General features: G+C 40.3%; 1 protein-coding gene across 1 annotated transcript in view; it reads right to left on the bottom strand.

The window, feature by feature from the left end:
* Nucleotides 1-6866: 6866 nt before the first annotated feature.
* The window catches only part of LOC306917775 (cilium assembly protein DZIP1-like), a gene marked incomplete at its 5' end in the record, with an annotated part of 88109 nt that continues 79389 nt past the window's right edge, over nt 6867-15586 (bottom strand). Inside the window, one exon of the mRNA XM_079530684.1 lies at nt 6867-7504. Coding sequence (XP_079386810.1) covers nt 7419-7504 — 86 coding nt within the window. The remainder of the gene's footprint in view (nt 7505-15586) is intronic.

The following is a 15586-nucleotide window of genomic DNA, read 5'->3' as shown; positions in this document are numbered from 1 at the left end:
ATATGTGTATATAGGTATATAGGTCTATGTGTCTATAGGTCTATATGTGTCTATATGTCTAAAGGTCTATATGTGTCTATAGGTCTATATGTGTCTATAGGTCTATATGTGTCTATATGTCTAAAGGTCTATATGTGTCTATAGGTCTATATGTGTATATAGGTATATAGGTCTATGTGTCTATAGGTCTATATGTGTCTATATGTCTAAAGGTCTATATGTGTCTATAGGTCTATATGTGTATATAGGTATATAGGTCTATGTGTCTATAGGTCTATATGTGTCTATATGTCTAAAGGTCTATATGTGTCTATATGTCTATATGTGTATATAGGTATATAGGTCTATGTGTCTATAGGTCTATATGTATATATCCTGAACACTACATTGTATCGTGTGTGTAACCTTCATCCTATAAGCCTGTATGATGGTCTATATGTCTATATGTGTCTATAGGTCTATATGTATATAGGTCTATATGTATATAGGTATATATGTATATAGGTCTATATATGTCTATATGTGTCTATAGGTCTATATGTCTATATGTGTCTATAGGTCTATATGTGTCTATAGGTCTATATGTGTCTATAGGTCTAAAGGTCTATATGTGTCTATAGGTCTATATGTGTCTAAAGGTCTATATATGTCTATAGGTCTATATGTGTCTATATGTGTCTATAGGTCTATGTGTCTATATGTCTAAAGGTCTATATGTGTCTAAAGGTCTAAAGGTCTATATGTGTCTATAGGTCTATAGGTCTATATATGTCTATAGGTCTATATATGTCTATAGGTCTATATGTGTCTATAGGTCTATATGTATATAGGTCTATAGGTCTATATGTGTCTATAGGTCTATATGTGTCTATAGGTCTATATGTATATAGGTCTATATGTCTAAAGGTCTATATGTGTCTAAAGGTCTAAAGGTCTATATGTGTCTATAGGTCTATATGTGTATATAGGTATATAGGTCTATGTGTCTATAGGTCTATATGTGTCTATATGTCTAAAGGTCTATATGTGTCTATAGGTCTATATGTGTCTATAGGTCTATATGTGTCTATATGTCTAAAGGTCTATATGTGTCTATAGGTCTATATGTGTATATAGGTATATAGGTCTATGTGTCTATAGGTCTATATGTGTCTATATGTCTAAAGGTCTATATGTGTCTATAGGTCTATATGTGTATATAGGTATATAGGTCTATGTGTCTATAGGTCTATATGTGTCTATATGTCTAAAGGTCTATATGTGTCTATATGTCTATATGTGTATATAGGTATATAGGTCTATGTGTCTATAGGTCTATATGTATATATCCTGAACACTACATTGTATCGTGTGTGTAACCTTCATCCTATAAGCCTGTATGATGGTCTATATGTCTATATGTGTCTATAGGTCTATATGTATATAGGTCTATATGTATATAGGTATATATGTATATAGGTCTATATATGTCTATATGTGTCTATAGGTCTATATGTCTATATGTGTCTATAGGTCTATATGTGTCTATAGGTCTATATGTGTCTATAGGTCTAAAGGTCTATATGTGTCTATAGGTCTATATGTGTCTAAAGGTCTATATATGTCTATAGGTCTATATGTGTCTATATGTGTCTATAGGTCTATGTGTCTATATGTCTAAAGGTCTATATGTGTCTAAAGGTCTAAAGGTCTATATGTGTCTATAGGTCTATAGGTCTATATATGTCTATAGGTCTATATATGTCTATAGGTCTATATGTGTCTATAGGTCTATATGTATATAGGTCTATAGGTCTATATGTGTCTATAGGTCTATATGTGTCTATAGGTCTATATGTATATAGGTCTATATGTCTAAAGGTCTATATGTGTCTAAAGGTCTAAAGGTCTATATGTGTCTATAGGTCTATAGGTCTATATATGTCTATAGGTCTATATGTGTCTATAGGTCTATATGTGTCTATAGGTCTATAGGTCTATATATGTCTATAGGTCTATATGTGTCTATAGGTCTATATATGTCTATAGGTCTATATGTGTCTAAAGGTCTATATGTGTCTATAAGGTCTATATGTGTCTATAGGTCTATATGTGTCTATAGGTCTATAGGTCTATATATGTCTATAGGTCTATATGTATATAGGTCTATATGTGTATATATGTGTCTATAGGTCTATGTGTCTATAGGTCTATATATGTCTATATGTGTCTATAGGTCTATATGTGTCTATAGGTCTATATGTGTCTATAGGTCTATATGTGTCTAAAGGTCTATATGTGTCTATAGGTCTATATGTGTCTATATGTCTAAAGGTCTATATGTGTCTATAGGTCTATAGGTCTATATGTGTCTATAGGTCTATATGTGTCTATAGGTCTATATATGTCTATAGGTCTATATGTGTCTATAGGTCTATGTGTCTATAGGTCTATATGTGTCTATAGGTCTATATGTGTCTATAGGTCTATATGTGTCTATATGTCTATATGTAACCTTCATCATATAAGCCTGTATGATGGTCTATATGTCTATAGGTCTATATGTAACCTTCATCATATAAGCCTGTATGATGGTCTATATGTCTATAGGTCTATATGTGTCTATAGGTCTATATGTCTATAGGTCTATATGTGTCTATAGGTCTATATGTGTCTATAGGTCTATATGTGTCTATAGGTCTATATGTGTCTATAGGTCTATATGTGTCTATAGGTCTATATGTGTCTATAGGTCTATATGTGTCTATAGGTCTATATGTATATAGGTCTATATGTCTATAGGTCTATATGTGTCTATATGTCTATAGGTCTATATGTGTCTATAGGTCTATATGTGTCTATAGGTCTATATGTGTCTATAGGTCTATATGTGTCTATAGGTCTATATGTAACCTTCATCATATAAGCCTGTATGACGGTCTGGCCATATTGCAATAAGGGCTTCTATCTCTTCATTAACCATGTGTGTCCACGGGTCATCTTTACGCGTCGCTGCGTAATAATGCTTTCTCCTTCTTTCTCGTGTGCCAAATACCAACTTACCGGTATTCATCCCACAGGATAGTGTTTTTTAAAAACACTATTATGGTGTTTTTAAAAAACAATATTATGTAAGGGATAATATCTGGCTAGGTGGTCGTTGTCGGGAGATAATTCACCGAGGGAGTTTAACCACCGAGGCGAAATATATCCCTCTTATTACATGGCTATCTAACATAAATTAATACATTGACCCAAAACACAACAGAAAAAGTATTCCATAAGTTCGCGCTGGCTGCGTTTGGCCAGCTGCAGGGCTGCAGCACCGTCGGAACTCGGAAAACAAGGAAGTGAGTTGATCAAATAGAATCCATTTTCGGGTCCTGCTTAGTCTATTTCTCGCTCAAATGTTTTCAAAAACATTTTTGAGAGCAATGTTTAGCTGTAAATGACATTGTGTGTCACTAGTGTGTGTGTTTACATGGCTGTCATGTTGGAAACAGCAGTAGATCAAGCAGGGCGCAGCTGGTGCTCAGAGGGTTTGATTAGGCAGAGGTCTGTTATACAGCGGAGCGGTCATTATGATGAGATAAGCCATGTAATACGGTGTTTTTAAAAACACCATAATAGTGTTTTTTAAAAACACTATTATGGTGTTTTTTAAAAACACTATTATGGTGTTAGGTGTCTCTGTATCGTTATATCATCAGGGAGGTGTCTCTGTATCGTTATATTGTCAGGGAGGTGTCTCTGTATCGTTATATTGTCAGGGAGGTGTCTCTGTATCGCTATATTGTCAGGGAGGTGTCTCTGTATCGTTATATTGTCAGGGAGGTGTCTCTGTATCGTTATATTGTCAGGGAGGTGTCTCTGTATCGTTATATTGTCAGGGAGGTGTCTCTGTATCGTTATATTGTCAGGGAGGTGTCTCTGTATCGTTATATTGTCAGGGAGGTGTCTCTGTATCGTTTGCGACAGTCAGTCAATCATATATGATGATGTCTGTTTCTAGCAAAAATGTAACTAATTCAGCAGCAGTAACAATAGCGTTTTCTCTCAGTCAGTTGATTCTTCATATCCATGAGTCAAACACAGTTCTTATAGAGCACCGAAGTCTGACGTCACTTTCAGTAGAGGGCGCCTATACACAGGTTCATGTATTTTTTTTATTTGCAGTGAAATCTCCATAGGGCGATTTTAGGTCGCTTCATATAAGAACTGTGTGTTGTGGCCTTTCTGTCAGGGGAGTGGCTGTGCGTCGTTAATGATGTCCATTCATATTTGATACAGCCAGTTTCTGGAGAAAATGGAATTAATGTGGCCGCAAAAGCCTTGAAACTACATATGAAGGCAATGTCGCTGCTAATATACGTCATGCCCAGCTGTCAACACATTGCGTTCCTGAGATTCCTTGTTGACGTAAGCTCAGCTGGTGGTGACTCTAACCACCAGTACTAACGTACTAACCACGAAACATTAAATATCAATAAAATAAAAATAAAAATAAACATAATTAACATTCGGTTTATGTTGTGCGACGGGCAGATGCAGCCACCCGCCTACCCGGAAATGTAGTCTATGGGTTGTTTGACTCGTTTCTAACGCTTATTTTGTTACTCTTTGGGTATATTTGTACATTTCCACCTTCAGTCGATGCTTCATATCCATATGAGTGAAAAGGCCGGGGTGATCGGTTTATTTTTCCAACACAGTTCTTATATGAGGCGATCTAAAATCCCCCTATGGAGATTACAATGCAAATAAAAAGTTCACAAACCTGTGGACTGACGCCCTCTACTGACAGTGACGTCAGGACTTCGGTGCTCTATATGAGGCGATCTAAAACCCCCAATGCAAATAAAAAGTACACGAACCCGTGGACTTATAGCACACTCTACCGACATTGACGTCAGACTTCGGTGCTCTATAACAGACACAGACATGACAGCAATGGTACAAAAAATGTTATATTCCTACAGCAGTATTTGTATTTTCTTTTTATTATTATTGTTGTTGTAATCACTTCAGGGGCATCCATATTATATAGGCTGTGATTTAGGATAATGTACTATAGTGACACGTCATAAGTGTTGTATAAAAATATAAATATCAGATCGGGGGAAAATCAGTACCGGCATTTCTCAAAATCAAATGATCGGAATCGGATCGGGAGCAAAAAAAACCTGATCGGGACATCCCTAATAATATTATTATAATAATAATAATAATATAGTTTACATTGATAATACAGTATTGTGTTATACTTTTAGCCTTAACCCATTCATGACGGGAACCCCTTTTGGTGTTAGCATTATGTTACACTTTAGCTATTGAAAAATAGCAGATCTACAAGCTCGTAGCGCGCCACCGAGTGGCGCGCTACGAGCTTGTAGGTCTGCTATTTTTGAAAAATCGTGAACATGTGGCGCAAATGTTTGAATATAAATTCTTTCACAGTGAACGTTTTTAACTCAAATATTTGCTTCTGGGGGAGGGTCCCTGGAACAACATATTTTCAGATGGGGGTCAGCGGCCAATTACATATTTTTGGGGGTTCTTGACATGAAAAGGTTGAGGACCACTGACATAAAAACGTAGAAACATGAGGGTTTTCAGAAAACTGTCAGGAGAAAACTGTTTAGTTTGTAGAATCGTCCTCAGGTCTAAATGGATTAACCCATTCATGACGGGAACCCCTTTTGGTGTTAGCATTATGTTATGCTTTAGCTATTGAAAAATAGCAGATCTACAAGCTCATAGCGCGCCACCGAGTGGCGCGCTACGAGCTTGTAGGTCTGCTATTTTTGAAAAATCGAAGAACATAGCTTATTCAGAAAACTGTCAGGATGTAGAAAACATTTATAGAATCTGATCTCAGGTCAAAATGGGTTAATGTCTGTATGTTTACATTGATGACTAATAAAGTATTCAATCAACCAATCACAGTCGCCGCTAGATGTCCTGAGAGTCACAGAGGGACATGCAGCTCCAGAACCCATACCTGGAAAAACCCTCCAGAACCCATACCTGGAAAAACCCCATAACAAGCTTATCGAGTACCCGGTATCAATAAGCTTTGGGCTTATCGAGTACCCGGTATCGATAAGCTTTGGGCTTATCCAGTACCCGGTATCGATAAGCTTTGGGCTTATCGAGTACCCGGTATTGATAAGCTTTGGGCTTATCGAGTACCCGGTATAAATAAGCTTTGGGCTTATCCAGTACCCGGTATAAATAAGCTTTGGGCTTATCCAGTACCCGGTATTGATAAGCTTTGGGCTTATCCAGTACCCGGTATAAATAAGCTTTGGGCTTATCCAGTACCCGGTATAAATAAGCTTTGGGCTTATTCAGTACCCGGTATCGATAAGCTTTGGGCTTATCGAGTACCCGGTATCAATAAGCTTTGGGCTTATCAAGCCTGTTATGGAGTATAGCGGTCCATGACGTCATGTTTAAACAATCAAGACAAGAGGCGATCAATAAATAAATGTAATCATCCACGCTGGCACAAACATGTGGGTCTGAAAGTGTATTGATACCTGCCAACCAGCTGTCTGTGGAAACTACATTATGCTTTTAAAGTGTATTGATACCTGCCAACCAGCTGTCTGGGGAAACTACATTATGCTTTTAAAGTGTATTGATACCTGCCAACCAGCTGTCTGGGGAAACTACATTATGCTTTTAAAGTGTATTGATACCTGCCAACCAGCTGTCTGGGAAACTACATTATGCTTTTAAAGTGTATTGATACCTGCCAACCAGCTGTCTGGGGAAACTACATTATGCTTTTAAAGTGTATTGATACCTGCCAACCAGCTGTCTGGGAAACTACATTATGCTTTTAAAGTGTATTGATACCTGCCAACCAGCTGTCTGGGGAAACTACATTACGCTTTTAAAGTGTATTGATACCTGCCAACCAGCTGTCTGGGGAAACTACATTATGCTTTTAAAGTGTATTGATACCTGCCAACCAGCTGTCTGGGGAAACTACATTACACTTTTAAAGTGTATTGATACCTGCCAACCAGCTGTCTGGGGAAACTACATTACACTTTTATCAGTAAAAAAAACGAGCTAGATCATGTCCTCAGAGATGTCCTCAGTCCTAGATGTCCTACAATGGTGCATTTATATAGCGCCTTTATCCAAGGCGCACCCATTCACACACCTATTCACACACACATTCACACACCGATGGCGGAGGAAACCATGCAAGGCACCAACCAGCACATCAGGAGCAATCAGGGGTTCAGAGTCTTGCTCAAGGACACTTCCACACTGACTCTGGGGGGAGCCCACAGGGATCGAACTGGCAACCTTGCGGTTACCACCCGGACACTCTACCCCTGAGCCACCACCGCCCCTGTCCTCAGAGATGTCCTCAGATGTCCTAGATGTCCTCAGAGATGTCCTAGATGTCCTCAGATGTCCTAGATGTCCTCAGAGTCACTGAGGTCGCTCAGAGACACCAGGCTGCTCTTCAGAGTACTTCCTGTTGTTCCTGCGTCAGTCGGACCTGAGGAGAGATGATGAAGATGATGATGATGATGACGTCAGACAAGAGAGATGATAATCATGAACTCATTCACTAATGAGTCAACATTATCCCAGTGAAGAGGACGAGATGGTTCCCTGTTAGAGTTCTCAAACTCTGCCCGAACTGACCAGGCCCGACCCGACTGACCCCAGTGTTGTGAACCCGACCCGACCCGACCCCAGTGTTGACCTACAAGCTCATAGCGCGCCACTCGGTGGCGCGCTATGAGCTTGTAGATCTGCTATTTTTCAATAGCTAAAGCATAACATAATGCTAACACCAAATCGGATGCGAATTCGGATTTGTAGCAGCGTTTCTCCATCGGTTTCACGAAAAACGCGGCCGGTGTGCAAGATGTTCAGATGGAGCTGACTGGCGTTTGTTTCACTGTTACTCTGGCTCCAAAACTATGGAATGAACTTCCCATTGCAGTCAGAACTACAGACTCACTCCCAATCTAAACTATGGAATGAACTTCCCATTACAGTCAGAACTACAGACTCACTCCCAATCTAAACTATGGAATGAACTTCCCATTGCAGTCAGAACTACAGACTCACTCCCAATCTAAACTATGGAATGAACTTCCCATTGCAGTCAGAACTACAGACTCACTCCCAATCTAAACTATAGAATTAACTTCCCATTGCAGTCAGAACTACAGACTCACTCCCAATCTAAACTATGGAATGGACTTCCCATTGCAGTCAGAACTACAGACTAACTCCCAATCTAAACTATGGAATGGACTTCCCATTGCAGTCAGAACTACCGACTCACTCCCAATCTAAACTATGGAATGAACTTCCCATTGCAGTCAGAACTACAGACTCACTCCCAATCTAAACTATGGAATGAACTTCCCATTGCAGTCAGAACTACAGACTCACTCCCAATCTAAACTATGGAATGGACTTCCCATTGCAGTCAGAACTACAGACTCACTCCCAATCTAAACTATGGAATGGACTTCCCATTGCAGTCAGAACTACAGACTCACTCCCAATCTAAACTATGGAATGGACTTCCCATTGCAGTCAGAACTACCGACTCACTCCCAATCTAAACTATGGAATGAACTTCCCATTGCAGTCAGAACTACCGACTCACTCCCAATCTAAACTATGGAATGAACTTCCCATTGCAGTCAGAACTACAGACTCACTCCCAATCTAAACTATGGAATGAACTTCCCATTGCAGTCAGAACTACAGACTCACTCCCAATCTAAACTATGGAATGGACTTCCCATTGCAGTCAGAACTACAGACTCACTCCCAATCTAAACTATGGAATGGACTTCCCATTGCAGTCAGAACTACAGACTCACTCCCAATCTAAACTATGGAATGGACTTCCCATTGCAGTCAGAACTACAGACTCACTCCCAATCTAAACTATGGAATGAACTTCCCATTGCAGTCAGAACTACAGACTCACTCCCAATCTAAACTATGGAATGAACTTCCCATTACAGTCAGAACTACAGACTCACTCCCAATCTAAACTATGGAATGAACTTCCCATTACAGTCAGAACTACAGACTCACTCCCAATCTAAACTATGGAATGAACTTCCCATTGCAGTCAGAACTACAGACTCACTCCCAATCTAAACTACAGTATGGAATGAACTTCCCATTGCAGTCAGAACTACAGACTCACTCCCAATCTAAACTACAGTATGGAATGAACTTCCCATTGCAGTCAGAACTACAGACTCACTCCCAATCTAAAGTATGGAATGAACTTCCCATTGCAGTCAGAACTACAGACTCACTCCCAATCTAAACTATGGAATAAACTTCCCATTTCAGTCAGAACTACAGACTCACTCCCAATCTAAACTATGGAATGAACTTCCCATTGCAGTCAGAACTACAGACTCACTCCCAATCTAAACTATGGAATGAACTTCCCATTGCAGTCAGAACTACAGACTCACTCGCAATCTAAACTATGGAATGAACTTCCCATTGCAGTCAGAACTACAGACTCACTCCCAATCTAAACTATGGAATGAACTTCCCATTGCAGTCAGAACTACAGACTCACTCCCAATCTAAACTATGGAATGAACTTCCCATTGCAGTCAGAACTACAGACTCACTCCCAATCTAAACTATGGAATGGACTTAATATCACGTAATATCAAGGAAGGCGACAGCAGGAGGCTGAATAGGCTTATCAAGAAAGCTGGATCTGTCCTTGGTACCACCTTGAATACTGTGGAGGAGGTGGCCAAAAGCAGGATGAAGACTAAACTCCTGGCCATCATGGACAATCCCTCCCACCCCCTACATGACACTGTGAAAGGGCAGAAAAGCTCCTTTAGCAACAGACTGAAACACCTAAGTTGCAAGAAGGAGCGCTATAGGAGATCTTTTCTGCCTACAGCAATAAGACTGTACAACTCCACATCTGGTTGGCTTGATCAGGCTGATCAGGTTGTTTAGGATGAGGGATGTGGGATGCAAGCCATCGGACTCTTTAGTAGTGTTTGGTCTGTCAATTGTCATTTTTTAATATTGTAGGTTGACTATGCTTAGATGCCTATTTTAGATGTTTTCTATTACTATAATGTGTTTTTATTGATGTCTCTATGAGAGTTGCTGTAACACCATAATTTCCCCTCGGGGATGAATAAAGTACCTACCTACCTACCGACTTCCCATTGCAGTCAGAACTACAGACTCACTCCCAATCTAAACTATGGAATGGACTTCCCATTGCAGTCAGAACTACAGACTCACTCCCAATCTAAACTATGGAATGAACTTCCCATTGCAGTCAGAACTACAGACTCACTCCCAATCTAAACTATGGAATGGACTTCCCATTGCAGTCAGAACTACAGACTCACTCCCAATCTAAACTATGGAATGAACTTCCCATTGCAGTCAGAACTACAGACTCACTCCCAATCTAAACTATGGAATGAACTTCCCATTGCAGTCAGAACTACAGACTCACTCCCAATCTAAACTATGGAATGAACTTCCCATTACAGTCAGAACTACAGACTCACTCCCAATCTAAACTATGGAATGAACTTCCCATTACAGTCAGAACTACAGACTCACTCCCAATCTAAACTATGGAATGAACTTCCCATTGCAGTCAGAACTACAGACTCACTCCCAATCTAAACTATGGAATGAACTTCCCATTGCAGTCAGAACTACAGACTCACTCCCAATCTAAACTATGGAATGGACTTCCCATTGCAGTCAGAACTACAGACTCACTCCCAATCTAAACTATAGAATGGACTTCCCATTGCAGTCAGAACTACAGACTCACTCCCAATCTAAACTATAGAATGGACTTCCCATTGCAGTCAGAACTACAGACTCACTCCCAATCTAAACTATAGAATTAACTTCCCATTGCAGTCAGAACTACAGACTCACTCCCAATCTAAACTATGGAATGGACTTCCCATTGCAGTCAGAACTACAGACTCACTCCCAATCTAAACTATGGAATGGACTTCCCATTGCAGTCAGAACTACCGACTCACTCCCAATCTAAACTATGGAATGAACTTCCCATTGCAGTCAGAACTACCGACTCACTCCCAATCTAAACTATGGAATGAACTTCCCATTGCAGTCAGAACTACAGACTCACTCCCAATCTAAACTATGGAATGAACTTCCCATTGCAGTCAGAACTACAGACTCACTCCCAATCTAAACTATGGAATGGACTTCCCATTGCAGTCAGAACTACAGACTCACTCCCAATCTAAACTATGGAATGAACTTCCCATTGCAGTCAGAACTACAGACTCACTCCCAATCTAAACTATGGAATGAACTTCCCATTGCAGTCAGAACTACAGACTCACTCCCAATCTAAACTATGGAATGAACTTCCCATTACAGTCAGAACTACAGACTCACTCCCAATCTAAACTATGGAATGAACTTCCCATTACAGTCAGAACTACAGACTCACTCCCAATCTAAACTATGGAATGAACTTCCCATTGCAGTCAGAACTACAGACTCACTCCCAATCTAAACTATGGAATGAACTTCCCATTGCAGTCAGAACTACAGACTCACTCCCAATCTAAACTATGGAATGGACTTCCCATTGCAGTCAGAACTACAGACTCACTCCCAATCTAAACTATAGAATGGACTTCCCATTGCAGTCAGAACTACAGACTCACTCCCAATCTAAACTATAGAATGGACTTCCCATTGCAGTCAGAACTACAGACTCACTCCCAATCTAAACTATAGAATTAACTTCCCATTGCAGTCAGAACTACAGACTCACTCCCAATCTAAACTATGGAATGGACTTCCCATTGCAGTCAGAACTACAGACTCACTCCCAATCTAAACTATGGAATGGACTTCCCATTGCAGTCAGAACTACCGACTCACTCCCAATCTAAACTATGGAATGAACTTCCCATTGCAGTCAGAACTACCGACTCACTCCCAATCTAAACTATGGAATGAACTTCCCATTGCAGTCAGAACTACAGACTCACTCCCAATCTAAACTATGGAATGAACTTCCCATTGCAGTCAGAACTACAGACTCACTCCCAATCTAAACTATGGAATGGACTTCCCATTGCAGTCAGAACTACAGACTCACTCCCAATCTAAACTATGGAATGGACTTCCCATTGCAGTCAGAACTACAGACTCACTCCCAATCTAAACTATGGAATGGACTTCCCATTGCAGTCAGAACTACAGACCAACTCCCAATCTAAACTATGGAATGAACTTCCCATTGCAGTCAGAACTACAGACTCACTCCCAATCTAAACTATGGAATGAACTTCCCATTACAGTCAGAACTACAGACTCACTCCCAATCTAAACTATGGAATGAACTTCCCATTGCAGTCAGAACTACAGACTCACTCCCAATCTAAACTATGGAATGAACTTCCCATTGCAGTCAGAACTACAGACTCACTCCCAATCTAAACTATGGAATAAACTTCCCATTGCAGTCAGAACTACAGACTCACTCCCAATCTAAACTATGGAATGAACTTCCCATTGCAGTCAGAACTACAGACTCACTCCCAATCTAAACTATGGAATGAACTTCCCATTGCAGTCAGAACTACAGACTCACTCGCAATCTAAACTATGGAATGAACTTCCCATTGCAGTCAGAACTACAGACTCACTCCCAATCTAAACTATAGAATGAACTTCCCATTGCAGTCAGAACTACAGACTCACTCCCAATCTAAACTATGGAATGAACTTCCCATTGCAGTCAGAACTACCGACTCACTCCCAATCTAAACTATGGAATGAACTTCCCATTGCAGTCAGAACTACAGACTCACTCCCAATCTAAACTATGGAATGAACTTCCCATTGCAGTCAGAACTACAGACTCACTCCCAATCTAAACTATGGAATGGACTTCCCATTGCAGTCAGAACTACAGACTCACTCCCAATCTAAACTATGGAATGGACTTCCCATTGCAGTCAGAACTACAGACTCACTCCCAATCTAAACTACAGTATGGAATGAACTTCCCATTGCAGTCAGAACTACAGACTCACTCCCAATCTAAAGTATGGAATGAACTTCCCATTGCAGTCAGAACTACAGACTCACTCCCAATCTAAACTATGGAATAAACTTCCCATTTCAGTCAGAACTACAGACTCACTCCCAATCTAAACTATGGAATGAACTTCCCATTGCAGTCAGAACTACAGACTCACTCCCAATCTAAACTATGGAATGAACTTCCCATTGCAGTCAGAACTACAGACTCACTCGCAATCTAAACTATGGAATGAACTTCCCATTGCAGTCAGAACTACAGACTCACTCCCAATCTAAACTATAGAATGAACTTCCCATTGCAGTCAGAACTACAGACTCACTCCCAATCTAAACTATGGAATGAACTTCCCATTGCAGTCAGAACTACAGACTCACTCCCAATCTAAACTATGGAATGAACTTCCCATTGCAGTCAGAACTACAGACTCACTCCCAATCTAAACTATGGAATGGACTTCCCATTGCAGTCAGAACTACAGACTCACTCCCAATCTAAACTATGGAATGAACTTCCCATTGCAGTCAGAACTACAGACTCACTCCCAATCTAAACTATGGAATGAACTTCCCATTACAGTCAGAACTACAGACTCACTCCCAATCTAAACTATGGAATGAACTTCCCATTACAGTCAGAACTACAGACTCACTCCCAATCTAAACTATGGAATGAACTTCCCATTGCAGTCAGAACTACAGACTCACTCCCAATCTAAACTATGGAATGAACTTCCCATTGCAGTCAGAACTACAGACTCACTCCCAATCTAAACTATGGAATGGACTTCCCATTGCAGTCAGAACTACAGACTCACTCCCAATCTAAACTATAGAATGGACTTCCCATTGCAGTCAGAACTACAGACTCACTCCCAATCTAAACTATAGAATGGACTTCCCATTGCAGTCAGAACTACAGACTCACTCCCAATCTAAACTATAGAATTAACTTCTCATTGCAGTCAGAACTACAGACTCACTCCCAATCTAAACTATGGAATGGACTTCCCATTGCAGTCAGAACTACAGACTCACTCCCAATCTAAACTATGGAATGGACTTCCCATTGCAGTCAGAACTACCGACTCACTCCCAATCTAAACTATGGAATGAACTTCCCATTGCAGTCAGAACTACCGACTCACTCCCAATCTAAACTATGGAATGAACTTCCCATTGCAGTCAGAACTACCGACTCACTCCCAATCTAAACTATGGAATGAACTTCCCATTGCAGTCAGAACTACAGACTCACTCCCAATCTAAACTATGGAATGGACTTCCCATTGCAGTCAGAACTACAGACTCACTCCCAATCTAAACTATGGAATGGACTTCCCATTGCAGTCAGAACTACAGACTCACTCCCAATCTAAACTATGGAATGGACTTCCCATTGCAGTCAGAACTACAGACTCACTCCCAATCTAAACTATGGAATGAACTTCCCATTGCAGTCAGAACTACAGACTCACTCCCAATCTAAACTATGGAATGAACTTCCCATTACAGTCAGAACTACAGACTCACTCCCAATCTAAACTATGGAATGAACTTCCCATTACAGTCAGAACTACAGACTCACTCCCAATCTAAACTATGGAATGAACTTCCCATTGCAGTCAGAACTACAGACTCACTCCCAATCTAAACTACAGTATGGAATGAACTTCCCATTGCAGTCAGAACTACAGACTCACTCCCAATCTAAACTACAGTATGGAATGAACTTCCCATTGCAGTCAGAACTACAGACTCACTCCCAATCTAAAGTATGGAATGAACTTCCCATTGCAGTCAGAACTACAGACTCACTCCCAATCTAAACTATGGAATAAACTTCCCATTGCAGTCAGAACTACAGACTCACTCCCAATCTAAACTATGGAATGAACTTCCCATTGCAGTCAGAACTACAGACTCACTCCCAATCTAAACTATGGAATGAACTTCCCATTGCAGTCAGAACTACAGACTCACTCGCAATCTAAAGTATGGAATGAACTTCCCATTGCAGTCAGAACTACAGACTCACTCCCAATCTAAACTATAGAATGAACTTCCCATTGCAGTCAGAACTACAGACTCACTCCCAATCTAAACTATGGAATGAACTTCCCATTGCAGTCAGAACTACCGACTCACTCCCAATCTAAACTATGGAATGAACTTCCCATTGCAGTCAGAACTACAGACTCACTCCCAATCTAAACTATGGAATGAACTTCCCATTGCAGTCAGAACTACAGACTCACTCCCAATCTAAACTATGGAATGGACTTCCCATTGCAGTCAGAACTAAAGACTCACTCCCAATCTAAACTATGGAATGGACTTCCCATTGCAGTCAGAACTACAGACTCACTCCCAATCTAAACTATGGAATGAACTTCCCATTGCAGTCAGAACTACAGACTCACTCCCAATCTAAACTATGGAATGAACTTCCCATTACAGTCAGAACTACAGACTCACTCCCAATCTAAAC

This window comes from Electrona antarctica, assembly GCF_951216825.1.
Source record: "Electrona antarctica genome assembly, contig: scaffold_55, whole genome shotgun sequence".
In the NCBI taxonomy this organism is placed as follows: domain Eukaryota; kingdom Metazoa; phylum Chordata; class Actinopteri; order Myctophiformes; family Myctophidae; genus Electrona; species Electrona antarctica.
Note: the sequence above shows the minus strand (reverse complement) of the source record. Positions and strands in the feature narration are given on the sequence as shown.